This window comes from Anolis sagrei, chromosome X, assembly GCF_037176765.1.
Source record: "Anolis sagrei isolate rAnoSag1 chromosome X, rAnoSag1.mat, whole genome shotgun sequence".
Taxonomy (NCBI): Eukaryota; Metazoa; Chordata; class Lepidosauria; order Squamata; family Dactyloidae; genus Anolis; species Anolis sagrei.
In genome coordinates this window covers 28,783,757-28,809,688 of record NC_090034.1, presented here as the reverse complement: position 1 = coordinate 28,809,688, position 25,932 = coordinate 28,783,757, and the positions used below count along the sequence as shown (strand labels likewise).

The following is a 25,932-nucleotide window of genomic DNA, read 5'->3' as shown; positions in this document are numbered from 1 at the left end:
TATTTTTTTGAAAAAGAAACTACGAGAGCTATCGCCTTGAATTTTATACACAATGACACCAGATAACAGGGGATAATTTTACCCAACTTTCAACAATATTCATACATCTACTGATTTTATGGAATTTTTTTTTAAAAAAACCACAACAGTTATCTCATTGAATGTCTCTCATATTAACCAATAAAATTTCATTTAGGGATTTCTTCCCAGCCTAGCACAGAGATTGACTTACAAGTCACTCCTCCTCTTTGCAGATTCAGCCATTCATTGGAACTCTGGTTGGCTGCAAAGGGACAAATCTCTCTCCTTTCCTGATTGGGGCTTCTTGATGCTGAGCAGAATTCTGGGAAATGTAGTTTAAGGTAGGGCCTTTTGAATTCTCTGCCTTCCCAAAGTAAGGTAAAGGTTTTCCCCTGACATTAAGTCCAGTCGTGTTCGACCCTGGGGGTTGGTGCTCATCTCCATTCCTAAGCCGAAGAGCTGGCAGTGTCTGTAGACACTTCCAAGGTCACGTGGCCGGCATAGTTGCATGGAGTGCTGTTACCTTCTCGCAGAAATGGTACCTATTGATCTACTCACATTTGCATGTTTTCGAACTGCTGGGTTGGCAGAAACTGGGCCTAGCAGCGGGAGCTGATGCCGCTCCCTGGGTTCAAACCTGCGACCTTTTGGCAAGCAAGTTCAGCAGCTCAGCAGTTTAATCCACTGTGCTACCGGGGGCTCCAAACTACATTTCCCATAATCCTGTGGTTTCTCCATCTCTTTCCTAGTTCACTCTGCTTGTCCTGCTCTGTTGCCTCCCTCTTCTCATGGCAAGAGGCCACTCCTTTAAAAAGGAAAGGCTGCTTTTTTGGCTTTTCTTTGCTTCCTTCCACTAAAAATGAAACTGACTTTGGGAGGCTTCCAAGGTTTACAAAATGCAGAAAAAGAATTGGGTGAGTTTCAATTATTTTCGGCGCCCGTGTCGGATATCACATTGTAAGTATGGATTCAGCGAATTTTGATCCAACTTACAATGGCTAATGAAAAATTGCAATAGCCCTATATGTATATATGGGACGAGAATGCTATAATTGTGTGGAGTGAAAGGGCCCTGGTCATTGGGTCATTTCCAATCCTTTCTCTCCTCATGTGGGACGGTTTGCATGATTTCTCAGTCATTAATTCAGGATCAATAGCACAGCTGGAGTCTGCTTCCCAAAACACCCAGCAAACCCCTTGCTGTTTTGATATATTCCTTGCCCGAAAGAGGAGGGAATAATAGGGAGAATATGAACATTCGGTGGCAAGATCTACATTTTCAAGACATTTGGTGATGATATCTGAATGCCCTGCTGTGATCTCACAATCACAGGATCCACTGGTTAAACCTGGGGTGATGATTTGTGGATCAACACGAATCTTTAGTTCCCCTTGGTTTCACAAGCAAAGTCACCCTAATTTGGGAGGGTGAAGCTAAGCAAGTACGAGTATGCGAAATGGCATAAATCTAGGTTCTTGTAGGTTTTTTCGGGCTATAGGGCCATGTTCTAGAGGCATTTCTCCTGACGTTTCGCCTGCATCTATGGCAAGCATCCTCAGAGGTAATGAGGTCTCCTCCTTCTTCAGGAGACCTCACTACCTCTGAGGATGCTTGCCATAGATGCAGGCGAAACGTCAGGAGAAATGCCTCTAGAACATGGCCCTATAGCCCCCCAAAAACCTACAAGAACCTAGTGATTCCAGCCATGAAAGCCTTCGACAATACATTGGCATAAATCTGTTCTGTTTTCATTTCAAATTTTGGGTTTCTTCTCCCCATTCTGTTTTCGGGAAGATTCCAGGAGATTAGGAGGGAGCTGTTTGGATTCATCATTTGGGATTCAAAGTTCTGTTTCCATTTCAGGAAGAATCTTACCGGAATTCAAAATGAATACAGAACAGATTTTCGTCATTTCACTCATGCATACAAGAAAGTAGTGTGGGGAAACAAGGTAAGAGTTTCGGGTTCTGCAATGGAAGTCCTGGGTAAGAAGAGTGTCCTCGAAATGCCATTTCCTGTCATCTTATATCCACTGTCTTTCGAAGCGGAGTTCAAAGTCATCCAAAAGTCCTGTCTTCTCCTGTGTTGTGGGATATCATTTCTCCTTCCATGAACAGACTTGAAAGGTATACTGGGGAGGTGTGAAAAGTTGGGTCATGGATGGGAGAGGGTTCCCCAAAGCCATTTTAATTCATGAACTGTAGCATTGTTGTTTCATAAGTTGTTATTCCATGCTCTGACTTCATGCGGACCCACTCTGCCTCGTGTTTTCTTGGCCAGAATTATTATCTTGAGGAGGTGCACCTGTGCCGGTCTAAGAGAATATGACTTGCCAAGGTCCCAGCATCGGTGGTTTCCTATCCAAGTCTTAACTTAACCCTCTCAGCTTCCAAAATCAAATGGGATTGAGTGCCTTGGGGGTCTTAAGCCTCCACCCCAAGACAATTCACACTCATTTTGCTCACACTTTCACCGACTTCTCTGCCGTGGTGTAATCTTTCCAAGGAGTGGAATGAGCAAGCCAACTGTCACATGTGGTTCTCCCAATCATCCACCCCAACCAAAACAGACACAAGGAAATCCTGTCCGTTCTTGTAATTTGGGCTCTTGTGCCCTTTTGCAGGGTTGACTGCGTCTGTCCGATCTGGTTACTCTGAAGGAAGGCTTGAAGTCAACTTCCCTCTCCAAATCCCACTTCAGAAAAAAAAATTGAACGTGCGTTTTAATTGTGAAAGGCATGGGGTCAGATTCCCTGCTCGGTGGTTGCATCCCATGTTCCTAAACCAAATGGTTTAACGTCTCTTGGGCTGAGCACTTTGAGAAAAGAGCAGGACACACACATGTGATATATTTTTCAAAATGTGCATTCTGTTCCTCGTCTTGCCATTGGATATATTTGTACTTCCCAACTTCGTGTTCTTGCATTCGTATAAATCTTCCATTCTTTCTCCTTTTCTTCTTTGCGCTTGCTAAAAGAGATATGGATGCTGTTTTTCAAGAGTTAGAAGCTTGAGTTGTAGCCTTGGAGATATAAAGCCCGGAAATGATTGTCCAGGGTCTTGAAGCATCATCATGGCTCCCTCCCTGAAGATATGTGTATTTCTTTTTGTTGACAATTGAGAAAGGGACATTTGTTAGGATCCTCTAGAAATTTGAGCAGTTTTGGAGAGAGACGCCATCCTTAGGAAGGCAAAATCTTTCCTATCTTCTGCCCCCTTGCCCTTGAGTAGGACCCTCATGTTAGAATGAGCAAAGGGGCAAAAGGTGGACAAATGTGCCATCTCTGTTGAAGAATGGCGATGTCTTTCACCATCCTGTATCACAGTGAAGAGTGAGCGCTGTGACGTAAAAACAAAGCCCCAAGATGTCAACGTTGGGACTGTCTGTATAGAGAGCCGAGACGCCAAAGCTTCTAAAAATGCCTGTCAGTTTTCTGGGACGCCTGTGTTGACTTTGTGAGGATGAGATGGTCACAGGAGGTCTTCCGCACACCAGAAAGGGTATTTACAAGTGGTCGGGATGCACAGGAACTGTCTCTCCATCCGCCAATCTCTCTTCACGACATTCTGAAAGAAGAGAAAACAACAGGGAATTGTGAATACCTGGAGAAGACAGGTTGTACATTTCATAAAGTATGTATTATCATGGATGGATACACACAACAAGACTCCAAATTTATCCCATTTAGCTTTCGATCCCAAGATTGGGTCCTCTCCCAGATCAGTCGCCATCACGAGATTTGCTATTGGTTATTCTGGCATGGAATGGCACAGAGAGGATCACAGAACGGAAGAGGAAGGAAAGCCCAGAAGCAGATCCAGATCAGATTTTAAAATAGGGAAGGAGAAAGGGTACTTTGGAATACACACACTAGCTTGGGTACTTGGCGTTGCCGGGGTTATTTGAAATAGTCAGTTTTTAATTGTACAAAATGCATGAGGTTGTGTGTGAATTACAGCTCACATCATGCCAGGTTAACCCTGAAAAACTCCATCAGTGAAGTTTGTTATGTTGGGCAAGTTTGTTCTAGATGCATCATTGTGGAGGTTCAGTGTGCTCTCTGGTAAATTACAATTCCCACTATGGTGAGTCAGTCTCCTCAAACCTTTCCAGTAGGTTGGGTTAGTAATGGGGGTTCTGTGTGCCAAGTTCGGTCCAGGTCGGTCATCAGTGGAGGTCACAATTTCTCTAGCTGTGGGTGAACTACAACTTCCAGAAAGGAAGATCAGTTCCCCCAACCCCCCTCCCCCTTAGCAAATTTCAGCATATCAAGTATGCCTGCCAAGTATGGGCCAGATCCATCGGTGTTTGGGTTCACAGTGCTCTCTTGGTGAACTACAACTTCCCCAAATCAAGGTGAATTTCCCCCAAAGACCTCCAGTATTTTTGCTGGTCATGAGGGCTCTGTGTGCCGAGTTAGTTTCAGGTCCATTGTTGGTGGAGTTCAGAGTGCAGTTCTTAGATCGCAGGTCAACTACATCCCAGTACCTACAACTCCAATAAATCATGGTGAATTCTCCCCAAAACCTCTCTAGTATGTCAGTTGCTGATCAATCCCTCTGTTTGCTGTGTGCCATAGAAAAGAATGGGAAAGGGTTAAGGGAGAGACAGTGGTTGGGGTCATGCAAATTCCACATCAATGGAGAGAGTCAGAAACACTGGGATGTCTGTGGTGGAGGAAACACAGAAAATCTAGGATGAAATGGTCCCTGTATGGAAGCCTTCACTTGGGTGGTGGGCATGATTGAGTTTGTGGAGGACTTTGGCAGGGCTTTTGTACATGTTCATGGTGCTCACGATGACCTGCAATGTCATTGGAGGGAGGGCCATTGGTGTCTCCTGAGTGGTGGGAGTTATATTTTTTTGTGGAGGCAGAAGTTTGTCTATGTAAGTGGACACCCCAGCCACACACACACACACATTTTCATTTTTGTTATGGATACACTAGAAAAACAATATAATTTGAAATATATAGTAATCGAGGTATGGAAAGAGGAATTAAATCATAATGAGAAGGACATCAACAATTGGATAAGTAAAGGTTTCGCGTGGGTGTCCCCCCCCCCCTTCCCCGTTTCTTAATATCTGTTTGAATATACAAACCTAATGAATTAGATACGACAAACAAACTACAAATGAAGTTTTGCACAACCCTACTAAGAATACACATCAGACCAGAATAGTATGAGTAAATAGACAAAAAAAAAACCCTTTTTATTTTTCCTTTTTTTCTGTAACGGGAATGTGTAATGTCATACTCTACTTATATAATCTAATAATTTTAAATGAAATTTGCCCCTGCATTTAGTCTTTCAAATGCTTTAATTTTATTACATGAAAAAAGGGATCCAACCTTGTTTCGTGCTCCTCTGCCGGCAGCGCAGGCCTGGATGGGAAGAGGACACAAATAAAGGGAAACAGCTAAAGGGTTGTTGTTTGCTTGTGTCAACTGGGCAATTTGTAACACTGAAACAGAACGGAAAAGGAGAAAGGGCTTACCTCTCTCTCTCCGCCACCTCCTGTTTCTCTTCCGCCCTGTAAGAACAAATAATATTGTAAATAAATAAATAAATAAACGGCTTGCTAAAATATCCTGTTCTGGAAGGAGCATAGTCCATATTTAAAATATTGGTAGTCCATATTTAAAATATTAATTATCTGCCATCCCACTTTCTCCCCTTTTCCTCATCTTACTTTCTTCAACCTAAATTCAAAATGACAAAATAATTTCCAGCGAGTGCAACAAGGCTTCTGGCCGAGTCTTGCAAAGTCCTTTAGTCTTACCTTTCTTTTCTGGCTCTGTTCCGCTCCTCTTCGAACCTTTGTATTAATAGGAAAGAAAGACATTGATTATTATTATTATTATTATTATTATTATTATTATTATTATTAATGCCTTGGAGGAGAAGAAAACTTTATCGGTGAAGACCATGACAAAATCCAGGAGTTGACACTTACTGTAGAATGCAGTCTGGGATCTGGACGTGCTCCATAGGGATGTTATGGGCTAGCTCTTCCAAGGTGTGGACATACTGGATTTTATTGATGAATTTCACACTGTGGAGATACAAACACACATCTCTGAAAACCCTGGAGACTTTTCTAAGATGCTGCAATGATTATTTAGTCCTGATAGGGATTAAACAGTACTCAAAATCAGCTCAACAACTTCCCCCTTTTTCTTGGTCCAAAAGAGTAGTTCTTCCAAGCTTCGTTCGAGCTCAAGACTGCACTGCCTCCTGCCATAATGTAGATCCTTTCTCAAAAAGAGATTTATATTGTTTACCACAGGTTTTGCGTGTTCTACAAGGAGATGCACAAGCCAGACACCTTCTCTTTCCATCATCGCTCACCTGATGAATGGTCGCGAGATGGCCAGGACTGTCCGGATGAACCAGGAGGGATGGACGATGATCAAGGCCTTCAGGTTTTTCCGTAATCTGTCAAAAAAAGAGAGGCCAACACGGGGCCAAGAGGGTAGTTTGTGACACAAACCCAGAAAAAGGTGAAAGATGATAGATATATAAGAAAATCAGCATATGTTGTCTACCTATCTTTCTATCTATCTGTCTGTCTGTCTGACTAGCCATCCATCCATTCATCTAACTAGCCATCCATTCATCTGTCCATCCATCCATCCATCCATCCATCCATCCAGTCGTCTATCCAGCCATCCATCCATCCATTCATTCATCTATCAATCCAGCCATTCATTCTTCTATCAATCTATCCATCCATCCATTCATTTATCCATCCATCTATCCATCCACCGATCTGCCCATTCATTTGTCCATCCATCCATCTATCCATCAATCATCTTCCACCTTTTTTCAACTCTAGGACACAAGATGGCTCTCAAAACTGATCAGAAACAGCCTTGGATTCATCAAATACCAGCTTGGTGGAACTGTAACCATTTATCTGCTTCTTTACTTTTAGAGTATTCATTCCCCAGGTTTTATACCTCCAAACCTACAATCTCCTGGATTTATAACTGCAAACCTACAACTCAAGTTGCTTATGCTTGAAAAAAGGTCCATATCTCCTTTAGCAAGTGAAAGAAAGGAGAGGAAAATAAATGGAAGCTTTATACGAACGCAAAGACACAAAGTTAGGAAGAACAAATATATCCAATGGCAAGATGAGGAATAGAATGGACATTTTATAAAATATATTGCATTTGTGTGTCCTGCTTTTTTCTCAAAGCTTTCAGCCCAAGTGACATGAGCATTGCCATGAATGTTCTTCAGAAAAGGAGAGCTTGCTATTTTGGTGCCGTTGAATTTAAGAACACAGAGAGGATGCGGCAACTGAGTGGGGAATCTGACCCCATGCCTTTCAAGATTACAGCTGATACTCAAAATCAAGTTATGAGATGGACCCATTTCTCACCTCCTGTCAATCATCTGGTAGCATTTTTTCAGCCAGCCAATGCCTGGCATCCTCCGGCGTGGGGTGGCCCCATTCAGGTAGACAATCATGTAGTCTTCTGCTACCAGAAGCTCAAGGCTACTGATCACGTAGCTGTTGGGAGGAAGGTGGAAGGAGGAAAGAGGGTGAGAGGAAAGTCATGCAAGTGGAGCATTCAATGTTTTCTCCTCCTTGGAAGACAAGGGGAAAAAGTTACTCACAGGAAGAGGTTCTCCATGATGTAATGGTAGTCAGGGAGGCCGCTGTCAGGCAGGTAGCAGGCGGCAAAGACAATGATGGCATTGAGGCCTTCGCCATAATAACCTGGCAGAAAAGAGGCAAATAGATGTGTGAGATGGGGAGAATATTTACAAATATTTGAGAAAGGATCAAAAAGCATATTGATTGAGTATTGAGGAACCTTGATAAGAAGAATCCCAGAGTGGCAAGAATGCCCAATATGTTAATTCTGTGTAAAATACGTTTTTTTTTGCACATCGTATCTTGTGTTCTATTCTGCACAGGAAATTCTGCATTTGTAGTTGTGTGACACCCCCTCCCCCCATGACCATTCTTGATAGACGGTCCAAGATCCACATCTGTGGCTCCCTTTCCTCACCTCCGTGGGTCACCACTTTCATGTACGGCTTGATCATCTGCAGGTCAATGCGGTGTTCCTGCTCACCGATGATGACAGTCCTCCACAGGCGACCGTTGCTGGTGCTGCCGTCCTCCGCAGCCCCATCCCCAAATAAGTCTGCACTATCACCAGGCATGTTTTTGGCGGTCGCCACAGGAGTATCGTCTGAAAAACAAAGCATTGTCAGACTGGGTTGGCTACATCAGCTACTGCAACCACCCCACCAGGTAGGCACGTCATTTAGAACTCCCAAAATACTGCCTCCGTAACATTGCTTTTGTACAGAATGTGCAAGGCAAGCAGATCATCCAGCCCAATATCAGCAAAGCCCTTATCTGCAAACTTGCTTATTTGCAGAGTGGAAAAAATACAGTTCAGCTCCTGGACCGTATCCTTTTTATTAGATGCCGGAACTTTCAGTTTCATTCAAATATTTGAAGTCTTTTATTTTTGGTACAGGCTATACAGTCATCAGGATATTCACGATCTCATCACGGTGATACGGAATGGAGATCACGATGCAAGAGCCAAGGTGCAAGATGGAAGAGGGGCGAGCTCATGGATCTCCACACCTTAAACAAGTCAACACTGTTTCAATGTGGATTTCGCAAATACAAGTCATGCCAGACTTATCTCTCTTTTCAATAGAGTTACAAGCTTAGTAGATGCAGGGAATGCTGTGGATGGAGCGTATCTTGATTTCAGTAAGGCCTTCAACAAAGCAAACCATGACCTTCTTGCAAGCAAACTAGTCCAATGTAGACTAGGCAATGCTACTATTGGGTGGATCTGTTGTTGGTTAAGCAACCTAATCCAAAGGGTGCTTCTCCTCAATGGTTCCTCTTTTTCCTCCTGGAAAGAAGTGACAAGTGGAGTGCCATGAAGCGGGTTTGGTCCTGGGCCCAGTGTTGTTCAAGATCTTTATTAATGACTTGGATGAAGGTTTAGAGGGCATGCTGACCAAGTTTGCAGATGACACCAAATTAGGACAGATAGCTAATACTCCAGAGGACAGGATCAGAATTCAAAATGACTTCAACAGATTAAAGAGCTGATTGACCAAAACTAACAAAATGAATTTCAACAAGGACAAATGTAAGATACTACACTTTGGCAGAAAAAATTAATTGCAAAGATACAGGATGGGTGATGCCTGGCTGCACAATAGTCAATGTGAGACATATCTTGGAGTCTTTGTGGACAACAAGTTGAAAATGAGCCAAGAGTGAGATGCAGCAGCTCAAAAAGCCAATGGGATTTTGGATTGCATCAAATGGAGTCTAGTGTCTAAATGGAGGAAGTCATGGTGCCTTTGTATTCTGCTTTGGTTAGACCTTTTTACCTGGAATACTGTATCCAATTTTGGACACCACAGTCTGAAAGAGATATTGGCAAGTTGGAAGGCGTTCAGAGGAGGGCGACTAAAATGATCAAAGGTCTGAAGACCATGAATCCCTATGGGGAGCATCTTAAAGAACTGGGTATGTTTAGCCAACAGAAGAGAAGTTTAAGAAGAGACATGATAGCCATGTATAAATATGTGGAAGGGTGTCATAAGGAAGAGGAAGCAGGCTTGTTTTCAATTGATTCAATGGAGCCATGGTTCAAATGACAGGAAAAGAGATTCCACCTGAACATTAGGAAGAACCTCCTTATTATAAGAAGGACTGTTCAGCAATGGATTCTCTACAGGTGAAAGCTCCTTCCTTGGAGGCTTTTAAACAGAGGCTCAATGGCCATCTGTCAGGGGTACTTTGATTGTGTTTTTCCTGCATGGCAGGGGGTTGAACTAGATGGCCCATGTGGTCTCTTCCAACTCTATTATTCTATGATTCTATGATTCTACCCATCATGCCCAGGGACAAAGCATATGACATAGAACTTGTCATTCTTGTCACATGGGCGTGACACAGCTTCTTTAGCCAGCCCCACCACTTACTTAATACGTCAGTGGCTTCTAGTGACCACATGTTCTGGAAAGAAGTATTTTTCATACACACATTTAAACTCATGGAGTTACATTCAACACATTTCTTGCTAACACAGCAATATCTAACTGACAAGGGAAAGGACCATCCACTTCAAGTCAACAAAGTATTTTGAGGGCTCCTCTATATGGGACATATGTACCCAGATGGCTGATGACCCTTTTGCTTACCCTCCCATTCCAGTTCGTTCCCATTCCCAAGGAACTCGAGGGAGTCGGTCTCATCAGGGGTCTCAATATCGTCGACATTGATGTCCAGGTCGTCGGGAGTATCAAGGAAATCATCTGACAGGAGTGAGCCCTCGCTCTGATCCAATGATATGTTGATTTCGGGGGCCACCAGTGTCTTCCGTTTATGATGTGCCCCGTTACTAAAATTTAATGTGTTTGGAGGAGCTGCGGGTGGAGAAAAAGGGGAAAAAAAGGAAATGGATCAGTGCTGTATGGGGAAAAGTTGTGTTTCTTCAGTGAGCATTTCTTTATGGAAATATCTTACTCCAGCTCTAGCATTTTATTTATTTATTTATTTACAGTATTTATATTCTGCCCTTCTCACCCCGAAGGGGACTCAGAGCGGATCACAGAACACATACGCGGCAAACATTCAATGCTGTTATACAATGACAAGACATACAGTTGTACATAGATAGAGGTGTATATAGGCTTTTCCCATCTTCAGCAACTTGGAGGCTGTGCTCGGTTCTTGCCATGGGTATAGGGGGCGGGGAGGCTCTCACTCCAGCTTTCACTGCTGAAGAATTTTTGTCTGTTAACTTTCCTCCTTGATTGAATTACCGGCATTTTTCTGGCATTTCCTTTTGGGTGTCTAAATACCTCCCTGCTTTTAAAGCGGTACCTATTTATCTACCCACAATTGCTGTTTTCACTCTCCTAGGTTGGCAGAAGCTGAGTTGAAGGCCAGGAGCTCACCCTGACCTGGGCTTTGAACTGCCAACCTTCTGATTAGCAAGACTTACTGCAGATGGTGGTTAACCTGCGGTGCTAAAGCCCGGTCCATACTAATACCAGATGGCTGTGTAGAAAAGTTGTTTGGCTTATGAGGGAGCAGATGGGCAATGGGAACAAATGGGAGGCATCACAAAGAACGGAATAATTGAGGTCACACCATATACAGTGATACCATGACTTAAGAGTGACCAAGCTCTTAACTCAAAATGCTCTTTTGAGAGGTTTGAGGGGACTGACTCACCATAGTGGGAGTTGTAGTTTACCCTACAGCCAGAGAGTATACTGAACCGTACTGATGATGCATCTAGAGCAAACTTGCCCAACGTAACAAACTTTAAGGACCGATGGAGTTTCTCGGGGTTAACCTGGCATGATGTGAATTGTAGTTCACCCACAACCTTATATATTTTGTACAATTAAAACCCGACTTTCCAAATAACATGGGCAACGCCAGATACCCAAGCTAGTGGAACAATAAAAATGAAAGAGCAACTTAAATATGTTAGAAGCACAAAGCTGTGGCAAGGAAGCCCAAAGCACAAAGTGAAGATGCAGAAGCATCACTTCCTTCTTCTTCCTGTCCTCCTTTCAGCCTCCCTCCCTCTCTTGTTATCTCTCTCTCTCCCTTCAAGAAGCTAAACATACAGGGAATAAAAACCACACAAAATTAACTAGCCCAAAGTTCCTCCAAGCGGACAAGAGCACAGAAGACAGTGATCTTCCAAAGCGGACAAGAGCACGAGGCATGGAGGCTGCTCCCTTGAAGCTCTGGATTCTGGAGCTTGCTCTTAACTCAAAACATGGCTCTCATGTCAAAGCAAAACACAGGCTGAGTGACAGCTCTTAATTCAAAGCACCCACTCTTAAGTCAAGGTTCTACAGTATCAAATTGGTATTAGAGCAATCATATTGGCTGAACATGGCAGAACATAGTCTTCTCTTTTGACCGGTAGTTTGGACATATCATGAGAAGATCAGATTCATTGGAAAAGATAACAACAAGACATTACTGGCAGAAATATACGTTTTCCAATACCATTACTCACAGAGTGTCTCATTTGGGCCACCTAAGGAGTCCATTCCTGCCTCTTCTGGGAGCGGCCTGCAGATTTGAAATGGAAGAGAAACAGATAGCTAAAACACAATTCCTCGCAAATAAAACACCAAATATTAGAAGATGTGAGTGTATCCTACATATGTGTGTATATCCCTTTTATTTTATAATACTGCATATATAATTACTTGGATTACCAGATAATCCCCCTGGATTCTCAACCGCCAATCAGCTTGTGCGTTACGAAATACACTTGCTCAGCTCAGAGGCAGCTCCAGGAAGGGAAGTGCAAATAATACAGTAAAACAGCTTCAGTTCTCTCCCCTTTACAGGTATTTAATGAGGAAGGGGCTGCTTCATTTTCATATTTACACATCTTGGAAGTTAAAATTCAGATATTAACCCAAAGCCCAGGCTAGAGCAATGACGCTCTTAGCTCATTGTTCTTGTTGCTCAGGAAAATGCGATTGCAGCTGGCAAAGCTCCCCTCTCTATGTATGTATGTATGTGTGTGTGTGTGTGTGTGTGTGTGTGTATAGGCTTATATATGCGTAAAGTGTGTGTATGTATATATATGTTTCTGTGTGGATATATAAGTATGTGTTGTGATGGAATCTTCGAGGAGTGATACTACTGGGAGCCTTGCAACAGTATTTGTATATATGTATGTGTGTGTGCATATGTATATATAAAGTATGTGAGTATATATATATGTGTGTGTGTATATATATATATACATGAAGTGTGTGAGTGTATGCATAATGTGTATATATCTATATCTATATCTATACGAAGTGTGTAGGTATATGTGTATCTCTGTGTGTATATTTATGTGCGTGCATATATGTAAATGTATATGTGTGTGTGTGTATATATATATATATATATATATATAGTAAACAAATCCAAAGAGGTTCTCTCCTTACCGCTATTCCTGGTCTTCAGATATGGCTCATTCAAGAATCTTCCACCTTTTCCTTTTTAAATAAGTTTCTCAGAGGTTTTGTCTATGTGTGTGTGTGTGTGTGTATGTTACAAAGCTCTCGTTCCCTGCTTCTTTCTCTCCCTCTTCTGAACGGCATCAATTTGGCACCATTTTGGACGTGGCAGACGGATCCTCTGACAGCTTTCCGGCCGTCTCTTTCTGAGCATGCTCCCTGCATCCGCCCTCTGAGCATCACTCCCTTTGGACCCAGAGATCGAGATAGAGCATCCCAACTCGTTTATCCCAAACAGCTGCCGGGATAAACCCAGGGGTTGAAAGAGGAAGATGATGATAGGAACACACAACTGTCTCTATTTTCTGCTTCCGAAAAAGAACAAGAGAAAAACCTTCTCTTTCCCTGATTACATAATCCTGCCTCCCCAGGGGCAGCTTGCCAATTTAATCACACTTTATTGACTCAGAAGGGATCCATGGTTAGGCCTCGCTGGCATGGAAATTGGCCGCTTCGCTCTTTTTGTTTTCATGGGGGGCAATGGGTATAAACAGGAGCTTTTCTTCGCACAAATACATGTACCGGAAATGTACATGGCTTGGCACCAAATCAGAATGTGCAACCTATTTCTATCATCATCATCATCATCATCATCATCATCACCACCACCACCACCATTCTCAATCTTGAATCAGTTACTTAAGGAAGTATGTAATTATTATTGTTATTATGATGGTGGTAGTGGTGATGATAATGATTTCCAACTAGGTCGTTTCTCCTGATCTAATCCTCCCAGTTGTGACACTTCGGAACAAAATTAAGCCAAAGGTATATACCATAAGGCATAGTCCAACAGGCCATGGTTTTGAATTTTCACACCAGAAATGTATATAGCTTGTATGAACACCTCCCAAACAGAGGGTGCCTCCAGGCAACAGAAACCAGCCTACCTTTATGCGGAGAACCTCACTGATTGCAGCTTCATGGCTACTTAATGCTATTTAAGCTTGCTCATTGCAACATTCACACTTGCTTCAAACAGACACGTGTCCTTTCTCCCACCCTGGACATTATTCCACAGGGATATATACACTTCACTTGCCTCACAACCTTTATTCAGATGCCCTCACTGATTGACTTTGCAGTTTCATGGCTACTCAATGCTATTCAGGCCTGCTCACTGCAACTTTCACACTTGCTTTACGCAGACAAGGGTTCTTTTCCCCACCCTGGATATTATTCTATGGTAAATATATACACTCCACGTGCTGCACTACTTCTATGCAGATACCCTCACTGATTGACTTTACAAACTCCATAGCTACTCAACGCTATTCAAGCTTGTTCATTGCAACATTTACAGTTGCTTTAAACAGAAAAGAGTTCTTTCTCCCACTCTGGACATTATTCCACAGATATATATATATATATACACTCCACTTGCCTCACTGCCAACAGAACCTCTGAAGATGTCATTAGCCACAGATGCAGGTGAAATGTCAGGAGAGAATGTTGCTGGAACATGGCCATACAGTCTAAAAAACTCACAGCAACCCAGTAATTCTGGTCATGAAACCCTTTGACAACACAGTACTCATTATATTCATTTCACTCCTTATGTAGCGGACGGTGGTAGTTTATGTGTTTCCTTTTAAAAAAATGAAATTTGCAAAATTTGTTGCGTAGGGCCATTGGAAACTATGAGGAAATGTCATAAAGGGGAAATGAAATGGGAGAGAAGTGATCTGCTTGCAGAGTGCCACGAGAGACTCGCTCCTCGGCCCTTGGAGTCCATGCTCCAGAGTACGACAGAGCCCTTGTGTTCCAAGGACAATGGGTGCTCTGTCTCAGCCCAGCTGCCAGAGCAAAAGGCAGATGGGTCGTCTCCCTTCTTCCTCTCCACTAAATCAGCATGTCTATCAAAACCACATCTGCAGCCAAGGGATCTAATAAGTGAGTCTTTGACTCTGGTTTTTGACCCGGGTTTGGTTTCTGACATCTCAAAAGTACAGGAAGACACTTGTTGCATCTGCACCACACCAAAAAGTTAGTTTTAGTTAGCTGTAACAGCCTCCAAGAAGGGACAGCTTGACCCAGCATAGAACTTCAGAAGAATTGTTTTGCTAAAGACTTCAAAGCTCAGCATAGGGTGAGGTAGTTTGGGAGTGAAATGGTCGACACAGCAAGGCCATAAATCTCATATGCCATGGGAATAAATGAGGAGGCTAATTAGATAGCAATGACATAATGGGTTTCAACATGTGCCAGCAATGAAGATGATATTATGGCCTTATGGCGCATACTCACAGAAAGGGGAAAGTTTTCTCTAGAAATGAAAGTATAAATAATACTATGAAATAATATGATACTTCATCTTGTTGACGGGAATCATAGAATCATAGAATCAAAGAGTTGGAAGAGACCTCATGGGCCATCCAGTCCAACCCCCTGCCTAAAAGCAGGAATATTGCATTTAAATCACCCCTGACAAATGGCCATCCAGCCTCTGCTTAAAAGCTTCCAAAGAAGGAGCCTCCACCACACTCCGGGGCAGAGAGTTCCACTGCTGAACGGCTCTCACAGTCAGGAAGTTCTTCCTAATGTTCAGATGGAATCTCCTCTCTTGTAGTTTGAAGCCATTGTTCCGCGTCCTAGTCTCCAAGGAAGCAGAAAACAAGCTTGCTCCCTCCTCCCTGTGGCTTCCTCTCACATATTTATACATGGCTATCATATCTCCTCTCAGCCTTCTCTTCTTCAGGCTAAACATGCCCAGTTCCCTAAGCCGCTCCTCATAGGGCTTGTTCTCCAGACCCTTGATCATTTTAGTCTGGACACATTCCAGCTTGTCAATATCCCTCTTGAATTGTGGTGCCCAGAATTGGACACAATATTCCAGATGTGGTCTAACCAAAGCAGAATAGAGGGGTAGCATTACTTCCTTAGATCTAGACACTATGCTCCTATTGATGCAGGCCAAAATCCCATTGGCTTTTTTTGCCGCCACATCACATTGATGTGGCGGCAAAAGCTTCCCATTGGAGTGGGAATAATATATGGGACAGATGGCAAGCTATTTAACCTCAGCAGACTGAAAGCCAAAACCAAGGTCACAACAATATCTGTTATAGAAACCGAATATTCCGATGATAACGTAGTCTGTGTGCATTCAGAAGAAGACCTACAAGCCACTTATACACCTTTGCAGAAGGATACAAGAAGCTCGGCTTTTCATTGAACATCAAGAAAACCAAAGTGCTCTTCTAGCAGTCACCAGCAAATCCTTCTGCAGTGCCAGAAATACAGCTTAATGCTGTAACATTAGAAAATGTTACAATTTCTGCTCTCTTAGCAGCCACCTCTCCACAAAAGTCAACATTGACACTGAAATACAACATTGCCTGAGCTCTGCTAGTGCAGCATTCTTCCGAATGAAGCAGAGTGTTTGAGGATCGAGACTTCCATAGGAATACCAAGGTGCTTATTTATAAAGCTATTGTCCTCCCAACCCTGCTGTACTCCTGCAAAACGTGGACTGTCTACATGTCCTGGAATTCCATCAGCATTACCTCAGAAAAATGCTGCAAATCTCTTGGGAAGACAGGCGGACAAATATCAGCATGCTTGAAGAAGAAAAGGCCACCAGCATTAAAGCAATGCTCCTACAACATCAACTCAGCTGGACTGAAGGCAACATTGTCTGCATGCCCACATATCACCATCTCCCAAAGCAGTTACTCTAGTCCGAACTCAAGAACGGAAAATGGAATGTTGGTGAGCAGGAAAAGAGAGTGAAAGATGGGCTGAAAGCAGTGGCATAGACACTGAGAACTGGGAAGCCCTGGTCCTTGAGCGCTCTATAGCTGGAAGTCAGCTGTGACCAGCAGTACTATGGAATTTGTAGATACTAAAATGGAGGGCAAAAGGGAGAAATGTGCTAAGAGGAAGAAGATGTGTTAAGCCAGCCCTGAGTGGGACTGCCTTCCACCTGGAAACCGAAGTCCTTACTGTGGAAGAACATGCGGATCAAGAATAGGGCTCCACAGTCACCTACGTACCCACTGCCAAGACACTGCACTTGGAAGGCCATCATACTTGGACAATGAAGGATTGTCTAAGTATGTAAAGTAAGGACTGAGGAGTAGGTGTGATGCTTCCTTTGTTTGTAAAGCTCACCAAGTGCTTATCTGATCAAATAAACTCACTAAACAGAAATCTCCCGTCCAGTGACTGACCTCCACACACTAAAAAAACTCTCACACAGGTGTCTTCCAAGAAAAATAAAAACAAAATAACAAAAGTCCCATGGTGATCAGCGAGTGGTGATGGGGGAAGGATTGTGAAATCTGGAAGCCCCTAGTTGCAGACTGGCACATGGGTGGTGGATACAGACTCCATCATTCTACCTCAAGGTCTGAGGCAGTTGAGTAGTTCGGCAGCTGTATCCATGACTGAGCAGCCCTTTTGAGGTTCCACTCTGCTCACCCCACACGGGGAAGGGGCTAGAAAAGGTGCCCTAAACATAGTCTGCATCTCTTATCCCTGACCGAGCTGCCGTGTCCAGTGGGGTCACTACCCTGCGGCCAAAAATGAGAAACGAACTTTGGAACATGGAATGTATGGACGCTGATTGGCAACACTGACAATGAATGCCCCGAATGCAGAACTGCTATCATTGCAAGGGAGCTGGGACGCTTTAACATCAACATAGCAGCACTTCAGGAGACTTGGCAGGAGAGGGACAGCTGAAGGAAGAAAAAGGAGGCTACATCTTCTTCTGGAAGGGACTGCCTGAAGAAGAACAAAGAATGCACAGAGTTGGCTTTGCTATCAGAAATGACCTGGTGAAGCATCATTTCTGACCGAATCACCCATTGGCATCAACGAACGACTCTCAACCCTCCAAATTAACCTCGCCAAAAACCAACATGCAACCATCGTAAGTTCCTACGCACCAATGCTAGATGCTGATGAAGACATCAAGGAAAAAAAATACTGTCAGCTGGACACCATCCTATCGGAGATACCTAAGGATCATCCTCCTGGGGGACTGTAATGCAAGAGTTGGACAAGACTTCGACCTGTGGCCAGGGACCATAGGAAAAGACGGGCTTGGAAACAGCAACTGTGCGGAACACAACCTTGTCATCAACAACACGCGCTTCTGCCAGAAAAACAACCTCAAGGCATCATGGAAGCACCCCCGATACTAGAGATCATTACAGCTGTCCAGCAGATGGGAAACAGATCTGGGTCATTTCACCCCCACAAAAATAGCACCCCGTTTGACTGCAAAACCAACCTTGGGAAGTCCTCATCCTGCCACTCTTCCTTCACGTCCACGTTCTCCATCCGCAGCGTGGCTTCAGTAGTCCCCATCACGTTGGGAACAGATTGGCTCAGTCCGGAAGTGCCTCAGTTGAGCTCCTTCCACCTGAGGAGACAACATCTCTGCGTTAACATCTCTGCGTTATCATTCCTATTATTTGGATTTATATTCTTCTCAAGGAGGCCTACAATATTAATTCAAGCAGAATATGAAATGCACTGTGAACTAATTCAACCGGAGAAGTCAGAACTTGAAGAGCCAACCTGGACACAGAATATTATTTGAGAACACAGAGCCCTTGCTTGTTTGAAGCAAGTGTGAATGTTGCAATGAGCAAGCTTGAATATCATTAAGTAGCCATGAAGCTGCAAAGTCAATCAGTGAGATCATCTGCATAGAGGTAATAAATGCTTCATTGGGCCAGGGGAAATTCCTGTCCTACCTTAAGCAGGCAGTGGTAAAACCTCTACTAAAGAAGATCTCCCTTGACCCAACTATATGTGACAACTACAGACCCATTTCCAACCTCCCTTTTCTGGGCAAGGTTCTGGAGTGGGTAGTTGCCTCACAGCTTCAGGGATTCCTCGATGACACCAATTTTCGAGATCGTTCACAGTCTGGCTTTCGACCTGGGCACAGTACCGAGATGGCTTTGGTCACCTTGCTGGATGACCTCCGTAGGGAAGTGGACAGGGGGAGTGTGACCCTGCTCGTTCTCATGGATATCTCAGCGGCTTTTGATACCATCGACCATGGCATCCTTCTAGGGAGACTCGGTGAGATGGGACTTGGGGGCACGGTTTTACTGTGGCTCTGGTCCTTCCTGGAGGGTCGTTCCCAGTCGGTGAAGCTGTGGGAGTCCTGTTCGGACTCCTGGCCATTGACCTGTGGCGTCCCGCAAGGGTCTATTCTGTCCCCCATGCTATTTAACATCAATTTAACATTTAACATCTATATGAAACCGCTGGGAGAGGTCATCTGGAGTTTTGGAGTACAGTGCCATCTCTACGCAGATGACACTTAACTCCATTACTCATTTCCACCAGATTCCAAGGAAGCCCCGTGGATACTGGACCAGTGCCTGCCTAAACGGTTTGGGGCCTGCCTACCTTCGTGACCATATCTCTCTCCATGAACCAGCCCGAGCTCTTTGATCTTCGGGGGAGGCTCTCCTTTCGCCCCTACCAGTGTCACAGGCTTGTCTTGTGGGTACAAGGGAGAGCGCCTTCTCCTCTGTGGCCCCCCAACTCTGGAACTCATTGCCCGGAGAGATTAGGAAAGCCCCTACCTTAGAAAGCTTTAAAAAGAATCTCAAGACCTGGCTCTGCCATTGTGCTTTTGGAGAGTAGCAATACAACCTTATGCTATTGCTCCCCTCAACACTTTTGTCCTTTGGAGTACACCTCCCCCTTGTACGAAGGCTTGTTTACCACCCCATTTCTCTATGAGTTCTTCCTTGCAAATAATCTGCTCCTTTTATCTCACCCTGAGTTTTTAATCATTTTATTGTACATGCGGCCCGCTCACTGTTACTGTGATTGTTCATTGCATTCTTATGTTTTGTGTTAATTGGTTATTGTATTCATCATGTTTTTGTATTTTACTGTGTTGCTGCTTGCATTTCGGTTTTTATTTTATAGCCATGAAGTTTGCACAGCCAATCAGTGAGTGTCTCTGCATTGAGGTAGTGAAGCAAGTGGAGTGTGTGTGTATATATATCCCTGTGGAATGATGTCCAGGATGGGAGAAAGAACCTTTGTCTGTTTGAAGCAAGTGTGGATGTTGCCATTAGCAAGCTTGAAAAGCATTGAGTAGCCATGAAGTTTGCGCAGTCAATCAGTGATGGTCTCTGCATAGAGGTAGCCTGGCTGTTGTTGCCATCGTGTCAGACTACACAGAGATGCCACTTAAATCCACAAGTACATGAAAAATTTCAAGGTACAGTCAATCAGTGAGAGTATCTCCATAGAGGTAGCCTCGCCTCTACTGCCTGGAAGAACCCTCTGTTTGGGAGGTGTTCACCGGCCCTTGGTTGCTTATTGTCTGGAGTTCTCCTATTTCTGAGATTACCAGGATTAAAAAAACACCAGAATCTAAACAGTAAATAAGGAACACCACTCAGAAACAGGAAAACTCCAAGCAGCAAACACCTCCCAAACAGTTAGTGCCCCCAGGCAACAGAGGCCAGGCAGAGACCTTCACTGATTGACTTTGCAGTTGCAAGGCTACTCAATGCTATCCAATCTTGCTAATTGCAACATCCACACTTGCTTCAAACAGACACAGGTTCTTTCTCCCACCCTGGATATTAGGGTAAATATATACACTCCACTTACTTCACTACCTCTGTGCAGAGACCCTCAATGATTGACTTTGGAGCTTCATGGCTGCTTGATGCTATCCAAGCTGGCTCATTTCAACATTCACACTTGCTTTAAACAGACAAGGGTTCTTTCTCCCACTCTGGACATTATTTCACAGGGATATAAATACACTCCACTTGCTTCACTATATGCAGAGACCTTCACTAATTGACTTTGGAACTTCATGGCTACTCAATACTATTCAAGCTTGCTCATTGCAACATCCACACTTGTTTCAAACAGACAAGAGTTTTTCTCCCACCATGGATGTTATTCCACACACACACACACACACACACACACACACACACACACGCTTCAGTAACAACAGATTCTCTGAGGATGCTTGCTACAGATGCTGGCGAAAAATCAGGAGAGAATGCTGCTGAACATGGCCATACAGCCCAAAAATCTCACAGCAACCTAATTTGATTTATTTGTTGCTGCAACCTGCAGAGACTCTCAAGACAGCAAAGGAGAGCAAATACATAGAGGCCTGTGCCATTAGCCACAGATGCAGGAGAAAGGTTAGCAGAGAATGCTACTGGAACATGGACATATAGCCTGAAAAACTCACAGCATCCTAATGATTCTGGCCAGGAAAGCGTTTGATAACACAATAAATCAAACCGTCACAAGCAATTACTTTTCTAGCTGTGCTGCAGTTTGATACCCCTTCACCCTCGCCTTCCTTCTCCATGCAATCTGGAGATGAGGTCTGGTGCTCAGATCCAGCATTTCTTTAGATAATGCTGAACCAGGAGGTCTGGCTCAATGGTGCTCAAATGGGTGGCATCAAATGCTACCATGTTGGCGTTGCTGGACAAACCAGGCCTCGCTCTCATTCTCCGCTATGCCTCCTCAAAGCAGAGCACGGAAGCAGATTTAATTGATAACAGATGCGTACCAAATTGGGAGTGATGGGTACCAAAGCACTGTTCATTTGGAAAATGCTCTCTCATCGCTGCATCTTGTTTGGCTAGAGATTCTCCCCTCCCGCAATAGCAGTGTGTCCAAAATCCAAAATATGTTATCACCATTATGCCGTTCTGACTGTCAACGCCTCATGACTCACCCCGCCTGCAAGTCCCAGCTAAATTCCGATGGCATTTCCATCCCAGATTCTTAATCTGTCAAAACCGGGCTCCGCCAGTTCAATGCTGCACGCAAGCTGGCCTCCATTTGGACACAGCCACACACCTTGTGTCAAAAGGGGGGAAATATCCGTCTCCGTCCGGCGTCTCAAATGCACTTAATTGCACTCCTTTTGTGCTCAGAGGGAAAAGAAAAAAGGGAGGCGCCTGGAAAAGGAAGGAGGGAGAGAAAGAGATGCCAGAGAGATGCAATGGAGCTGTTTGCGGAGGAGAGATGCTCTCAGTGCGCCACCGGCATCAGCATCATCAGCATCATCATCCGGTCCAGGAAACGGATGGAGGGAATATTCAGTGCACTGCGTTGTGCGCTGCATCCCTTTGGAAAGGCTTTCATCTGCTTCTCCTCCTCCCATATTCTGTGCCACCAATGTGTTCTGATGCGCAAGCACCTGATCCTCCATAATAGAAATGGATGGCTAGAAGGGTAGCTTTGCTTCTCAGTGGGATTAAGGGGAAGATGCTGGCCTACCCAGACAGATGAGGATGATATTAATATGATTAGTAATGTTTATTTATTTATTACATAGTGAAATAAATCTATAAAATTAAATCACAGTTAAAAAGTAGCTACAAAAGCCCATATTAAAATATACACACATTAAAATTATTATTATTATTATTATTATTATTATTATTATTATTATTTAGTATTTATTACCCGCCTCTCCTTTTGGCTCAAGGCTGGGCACAACATAGTGAAATATATCTATAAATGACATAAGAAAACATAGTTAAAATGAAAACCCAAAAGCCTAGACTATTATTATGAATAATAATAATATTTGATACACAAGATTAGTACATAGCAAACAAGATCACTGTGCTGGGTTTTGTATTTGATCACACGTCAGACACTTCCCAAGTATCTAGGACTGTGAGATGTATTGGCGGATAATGCGTGCAGATCCGAATAGGGTGGCCTTTTGCAGCTGACAGATGGTAATTTTGTCAGCACTGATTGTTTTTAAGTGCAGGCCAAAGTTTTTAGGCACTGCACCCGATCAGCATTGGAACCACCTTTACTGGCTTGTGCCAGAGTCTTTGCAGTTCTATCTTTAAATCCTCATATTGTGTCAGCTTTATTATTATTATTATTATTATTATTATTATTATTCTGACACAAAAACACAGTATATCACAGCAAACGAGATATGCATGCTGGATTTCATATCACAAAATCACAAGTCGAACACTTCCCAAGCGTTTAGGACTGTGTGATGTATTTTTCAAAGATGCACACAGATCCAAGTAAGGTGGCCTTTTGCAGTTGATAGATCGTGATTTTATCAATGTTTATTGTTTCCAAATGCTGGTTGAGATCTTTTGGCACGGCACCCAGTATGCCGATGACCACTGGGACCACCTGTACTGGTTTATGCCAGAACCTTTGCAGTTTGATTTTGAGGTCCTGATAACGTCTGAGTTTTTCCTGTTGTTTTTCATCAATTCAACTGTCACCCGGTATGGCGACATCAATAATCCAAAGTTTTTTCTTTTCCACAATCGTGAGGTCTGGTGTATTGTATTCCAAAACTTTGTCAGTTTGGATTCAAAAGTCCCACAGTATTGTTATATGTTCATTTTCCACTACCTTTGCAGGTTTATGATGCCACCAGTTCTTTACTACTGGCAGGTGGTACTTGTGACATAAGTTCCAGTGAATCATTTGGGCCACAGAGTTGTGCCTCTGTTTGTAGTCCATCTTTGTGATTTTCTTGCAGCAGCTGAGGATATGATCAATGGTTTCACCAGCTTCCTTCTGGTTGCTTCTGGTCACTTCTGGAGTAAGAGAATCAGCCGTCTACGAAGACGTTGCCCAGGGGACGCTTGGATGTCTTGCAACCCTGCAAGGAGGCTTCTCTCATGTCTCCTTGTTATGCCATCTTTATAAAGTTCTGGAGACACTTATTTTGCATAGAATTATGGAAAAAATAGACCCCTGTCTGATTCCACAGCAAGCCGGTTTCAGGAAAGGCAAAAGCTGCACATCGCAAGTGCTGAACCTGACTCAGCACATAGAAGATGGCTTTGAAAGGTAGCAGATCACAGGAGCTGTCTTCATAGACCTGTCAGCGGCTTATTATACTGTGAACCACCGCCTCCTCCTGAGAAAAATGTATAATATCACAAAGGACTACCATCTCACCCGCCTCATACGAAACCTGCTACAAAACAGGAGCTTCTTTGTTGAGTTCCAGGGCCAGAGAAGCAGATGGTGGAAACAGAAGAACAGCCTGTCTCAGGGGAGCATGCTTGCTCCATCCATGTTGAACATTTACAGAAATGACCAGCCACTGCCAGAAGGGACAGAGAGTTTCATCTATGCTGATGATCGTGCCATTACCGCTCAAGCAGGGAGCTTGGAGATGGTTGAACAGAAGCTCTCCGAAGCTCTAGGTGCTCTTACTGCCTATTACAGGGAAAACCAGCTGATCCCTAATCCATCTAAAACACAGACATGTGCTTTTCACCTTAAGAACAGACAAGCATCCCGACCTCTGAGGATTACCTGGGAAGGAATCCCACTTTAGCACTGCAGCACATCCAAATACCTGGACCATGGGCGCTAGAAACAATATCATACGAAAGCTGACTGGCACAACCTGGGGATCACAACCAGACACAGTGAAGACATCTGCCCTTGCACTTTGCTACTCTGCTGCTGAGTACGCATGCTCAGTGTGGAATACATCTCACCACGCTAAAACAGTGAATGTGGCTCTTAATGAGATATACCGCATTATCACGGGGTGTCTGCGCCCTACACCACTGGAGAAATTACACTGTTTAGCTGGTATTGCACCACCTGACATCCGCTGGGAAGTAGCAACCAATAGTGAAAGGACCAAGGCAGTGACATCTCCAGCTCATCCCCTATTTGGGTATCATCCAGCACGTCAACGACTTAAATCAAGAAATAATTTTCTAAGATCTACAGAGACACTCGCTGGAACACCTCAGCAAGCGAGAGTCCAAAAGTGGCAGGCTCAAACCCAGAACCTCAATCAATGGCTAATACCAAATGAGAGACTCCTCCCTGGGCACACAGAAAACTGGGCGACTTGGAAGGCACTGAACAGACTACACTCTGGCACTACGAGATGCAGAACCAACCTTAAGAAATGGGGCTACAAAGTGGAATCCACGACATGTGAGTGTGGAGAAGAGCAAACTACAGACCATCTGCTGCAATGCAACCTGAGCCCTGCTACATACAGAAAGGAGGACCTTCTTATAGTAACACCAGAGGCAACTCAAGTGGCCAGCTACTGGTCAAAGGACATTTGCTTGCAAACTTTGTGCTTTTTTTGTTTGTTTGTTAAAAAATGCAATACAACTGTTTGGTTTGCTCCTGACACAATAAATAAATAAATAAATAAATAAATAACCAGCTTCTATAATAATAATAATAATAATAATAATAATAATAATAATAATAATAAATGTATTACCCACCTCTTCTTTTGGCTCAAGGTGTGATATATAAAATTAAACCACAGTTAAAACACAAACATAAAATCCTATGTGTTGTCGAATGCTTTCATGGCCGGAATCACTGTGAAGTCGATAGGAACTTTAGGAGGGTCTTCCCCAGGAGGAGGGACCCTGAGACCCCACCAAAGAGGGATCGCTACTTTGGCGAGCTAGAAGAAGCCTGATTTCAGCAATTTTTATTTCTTTAAAAATTCAAAATAAATCTCACCAAAGTTGAAGAAGCAGCACCGAGGTGTTTTATTAGCGATTCAGCTGAAAAGGATGCAATGTAGCAATCATTCGCCTACAAAGCATGTGGTTACAGAGATCAGAGACATTTTTATAGCAAAAACAGGCTCAGAAGTTTCAAAATTCCCGCCCTCTGCTCGGCTCGCAGGGGATTGGCTGATGCGATAACAGCTGGGAGGAGGCCCGGCCGCCCGCCCTGCGCCAGAGCCAATCACAGAGCTCCTCCGCTATGCAGGAACCAATAGGAGAGCTCCTACCATCTCAGCGCTCTGGTGAATCAGGAGAAGGGAGGCGGGACGAAGAAGAAACAATGGGTTTGTGAGTGGATTAATAGATTTCATGCCCT

The 25,932-nt window shown here is 43.7% G+C and overlaps 1 protein-coding gene across 4 annotated transcripts; it reads right to left on the bottom strand.

Annotated features, from left to right (window-relative positions):
- Positions 1-1,661: 1,661 nt before the first annotated feature.
- ATCAY (ATCAY kinesin light chain interacting caytaxin) lies at positions 1,662-22,241 on the bottom strand. Of its 4 annotated transcripts, none has more exons than XM_060786176.2 (13): positions 21,785-22,241; positions 18,320-18,451; positions 12,075-12,130; positions 10,231-10,455; positions 8,052-8,237; positions 7,654-7,756; positions 7,415-7,546; positions 6,376-6,462; positions 5,981-6,079; positions 5,807-5,842; positions 5,522-5,557; positions 5,376-5,443; positions 1,662-3,588 (listed from the first exon to the last, which is right to left on the bottom strand). In XM_060786176.2, exons 2-13 carry the CDS (start codon positions 18,394-18,396, stop codon positions 3,527-3,529), a joined length of 1,167 nt encoding a protein of 388 aa, XP_060642159.2. In that variant the 5' UTR covers positions 18,397-18,451; positions 21,785-22,241; the 3' UTR covers positions 1,662-3,526. The 4 variants fall into 4 exon arrangements, with proteins under 4 accessions (XP_060642159.2, XP_060642160.2, XP_060642162.2 ...); XM_060786177.2 differs by having other exon boundaries at positions 21,910-22,241; XM_060786178.2 differs by having other exon boundaries at positions 1,663-3,588; positions 5,376-5,408; positions 21,785-22,238.
- Between the last annotated feature and the right edge of the window lie 3,691 nt (positions 22,242-25,932).

Coding starts and splice junctions, on each gene's coding strand:
- ATCAY (XM_060786176.2), bottom strand. CDS start 18,396: ATGGGGACTACTGAAGCCACGCTGCGGATGGAGAACGTGGACGTGAAG. Junction 7,757..8,051: donor GAAAGTGGTGACCCACGGAG/GTGAGGAAAGGG, acceptor CTTTTCTGCCAG/GTTATTATGGCGAAGGCCTC. Junction 7,547..7,653: donor ATCATGGAGAACCTCTTCCT/GTGAGTAACTTT, acceptor TCCTCCCAACAG/CTACGTGATCAGTAGCCTTG.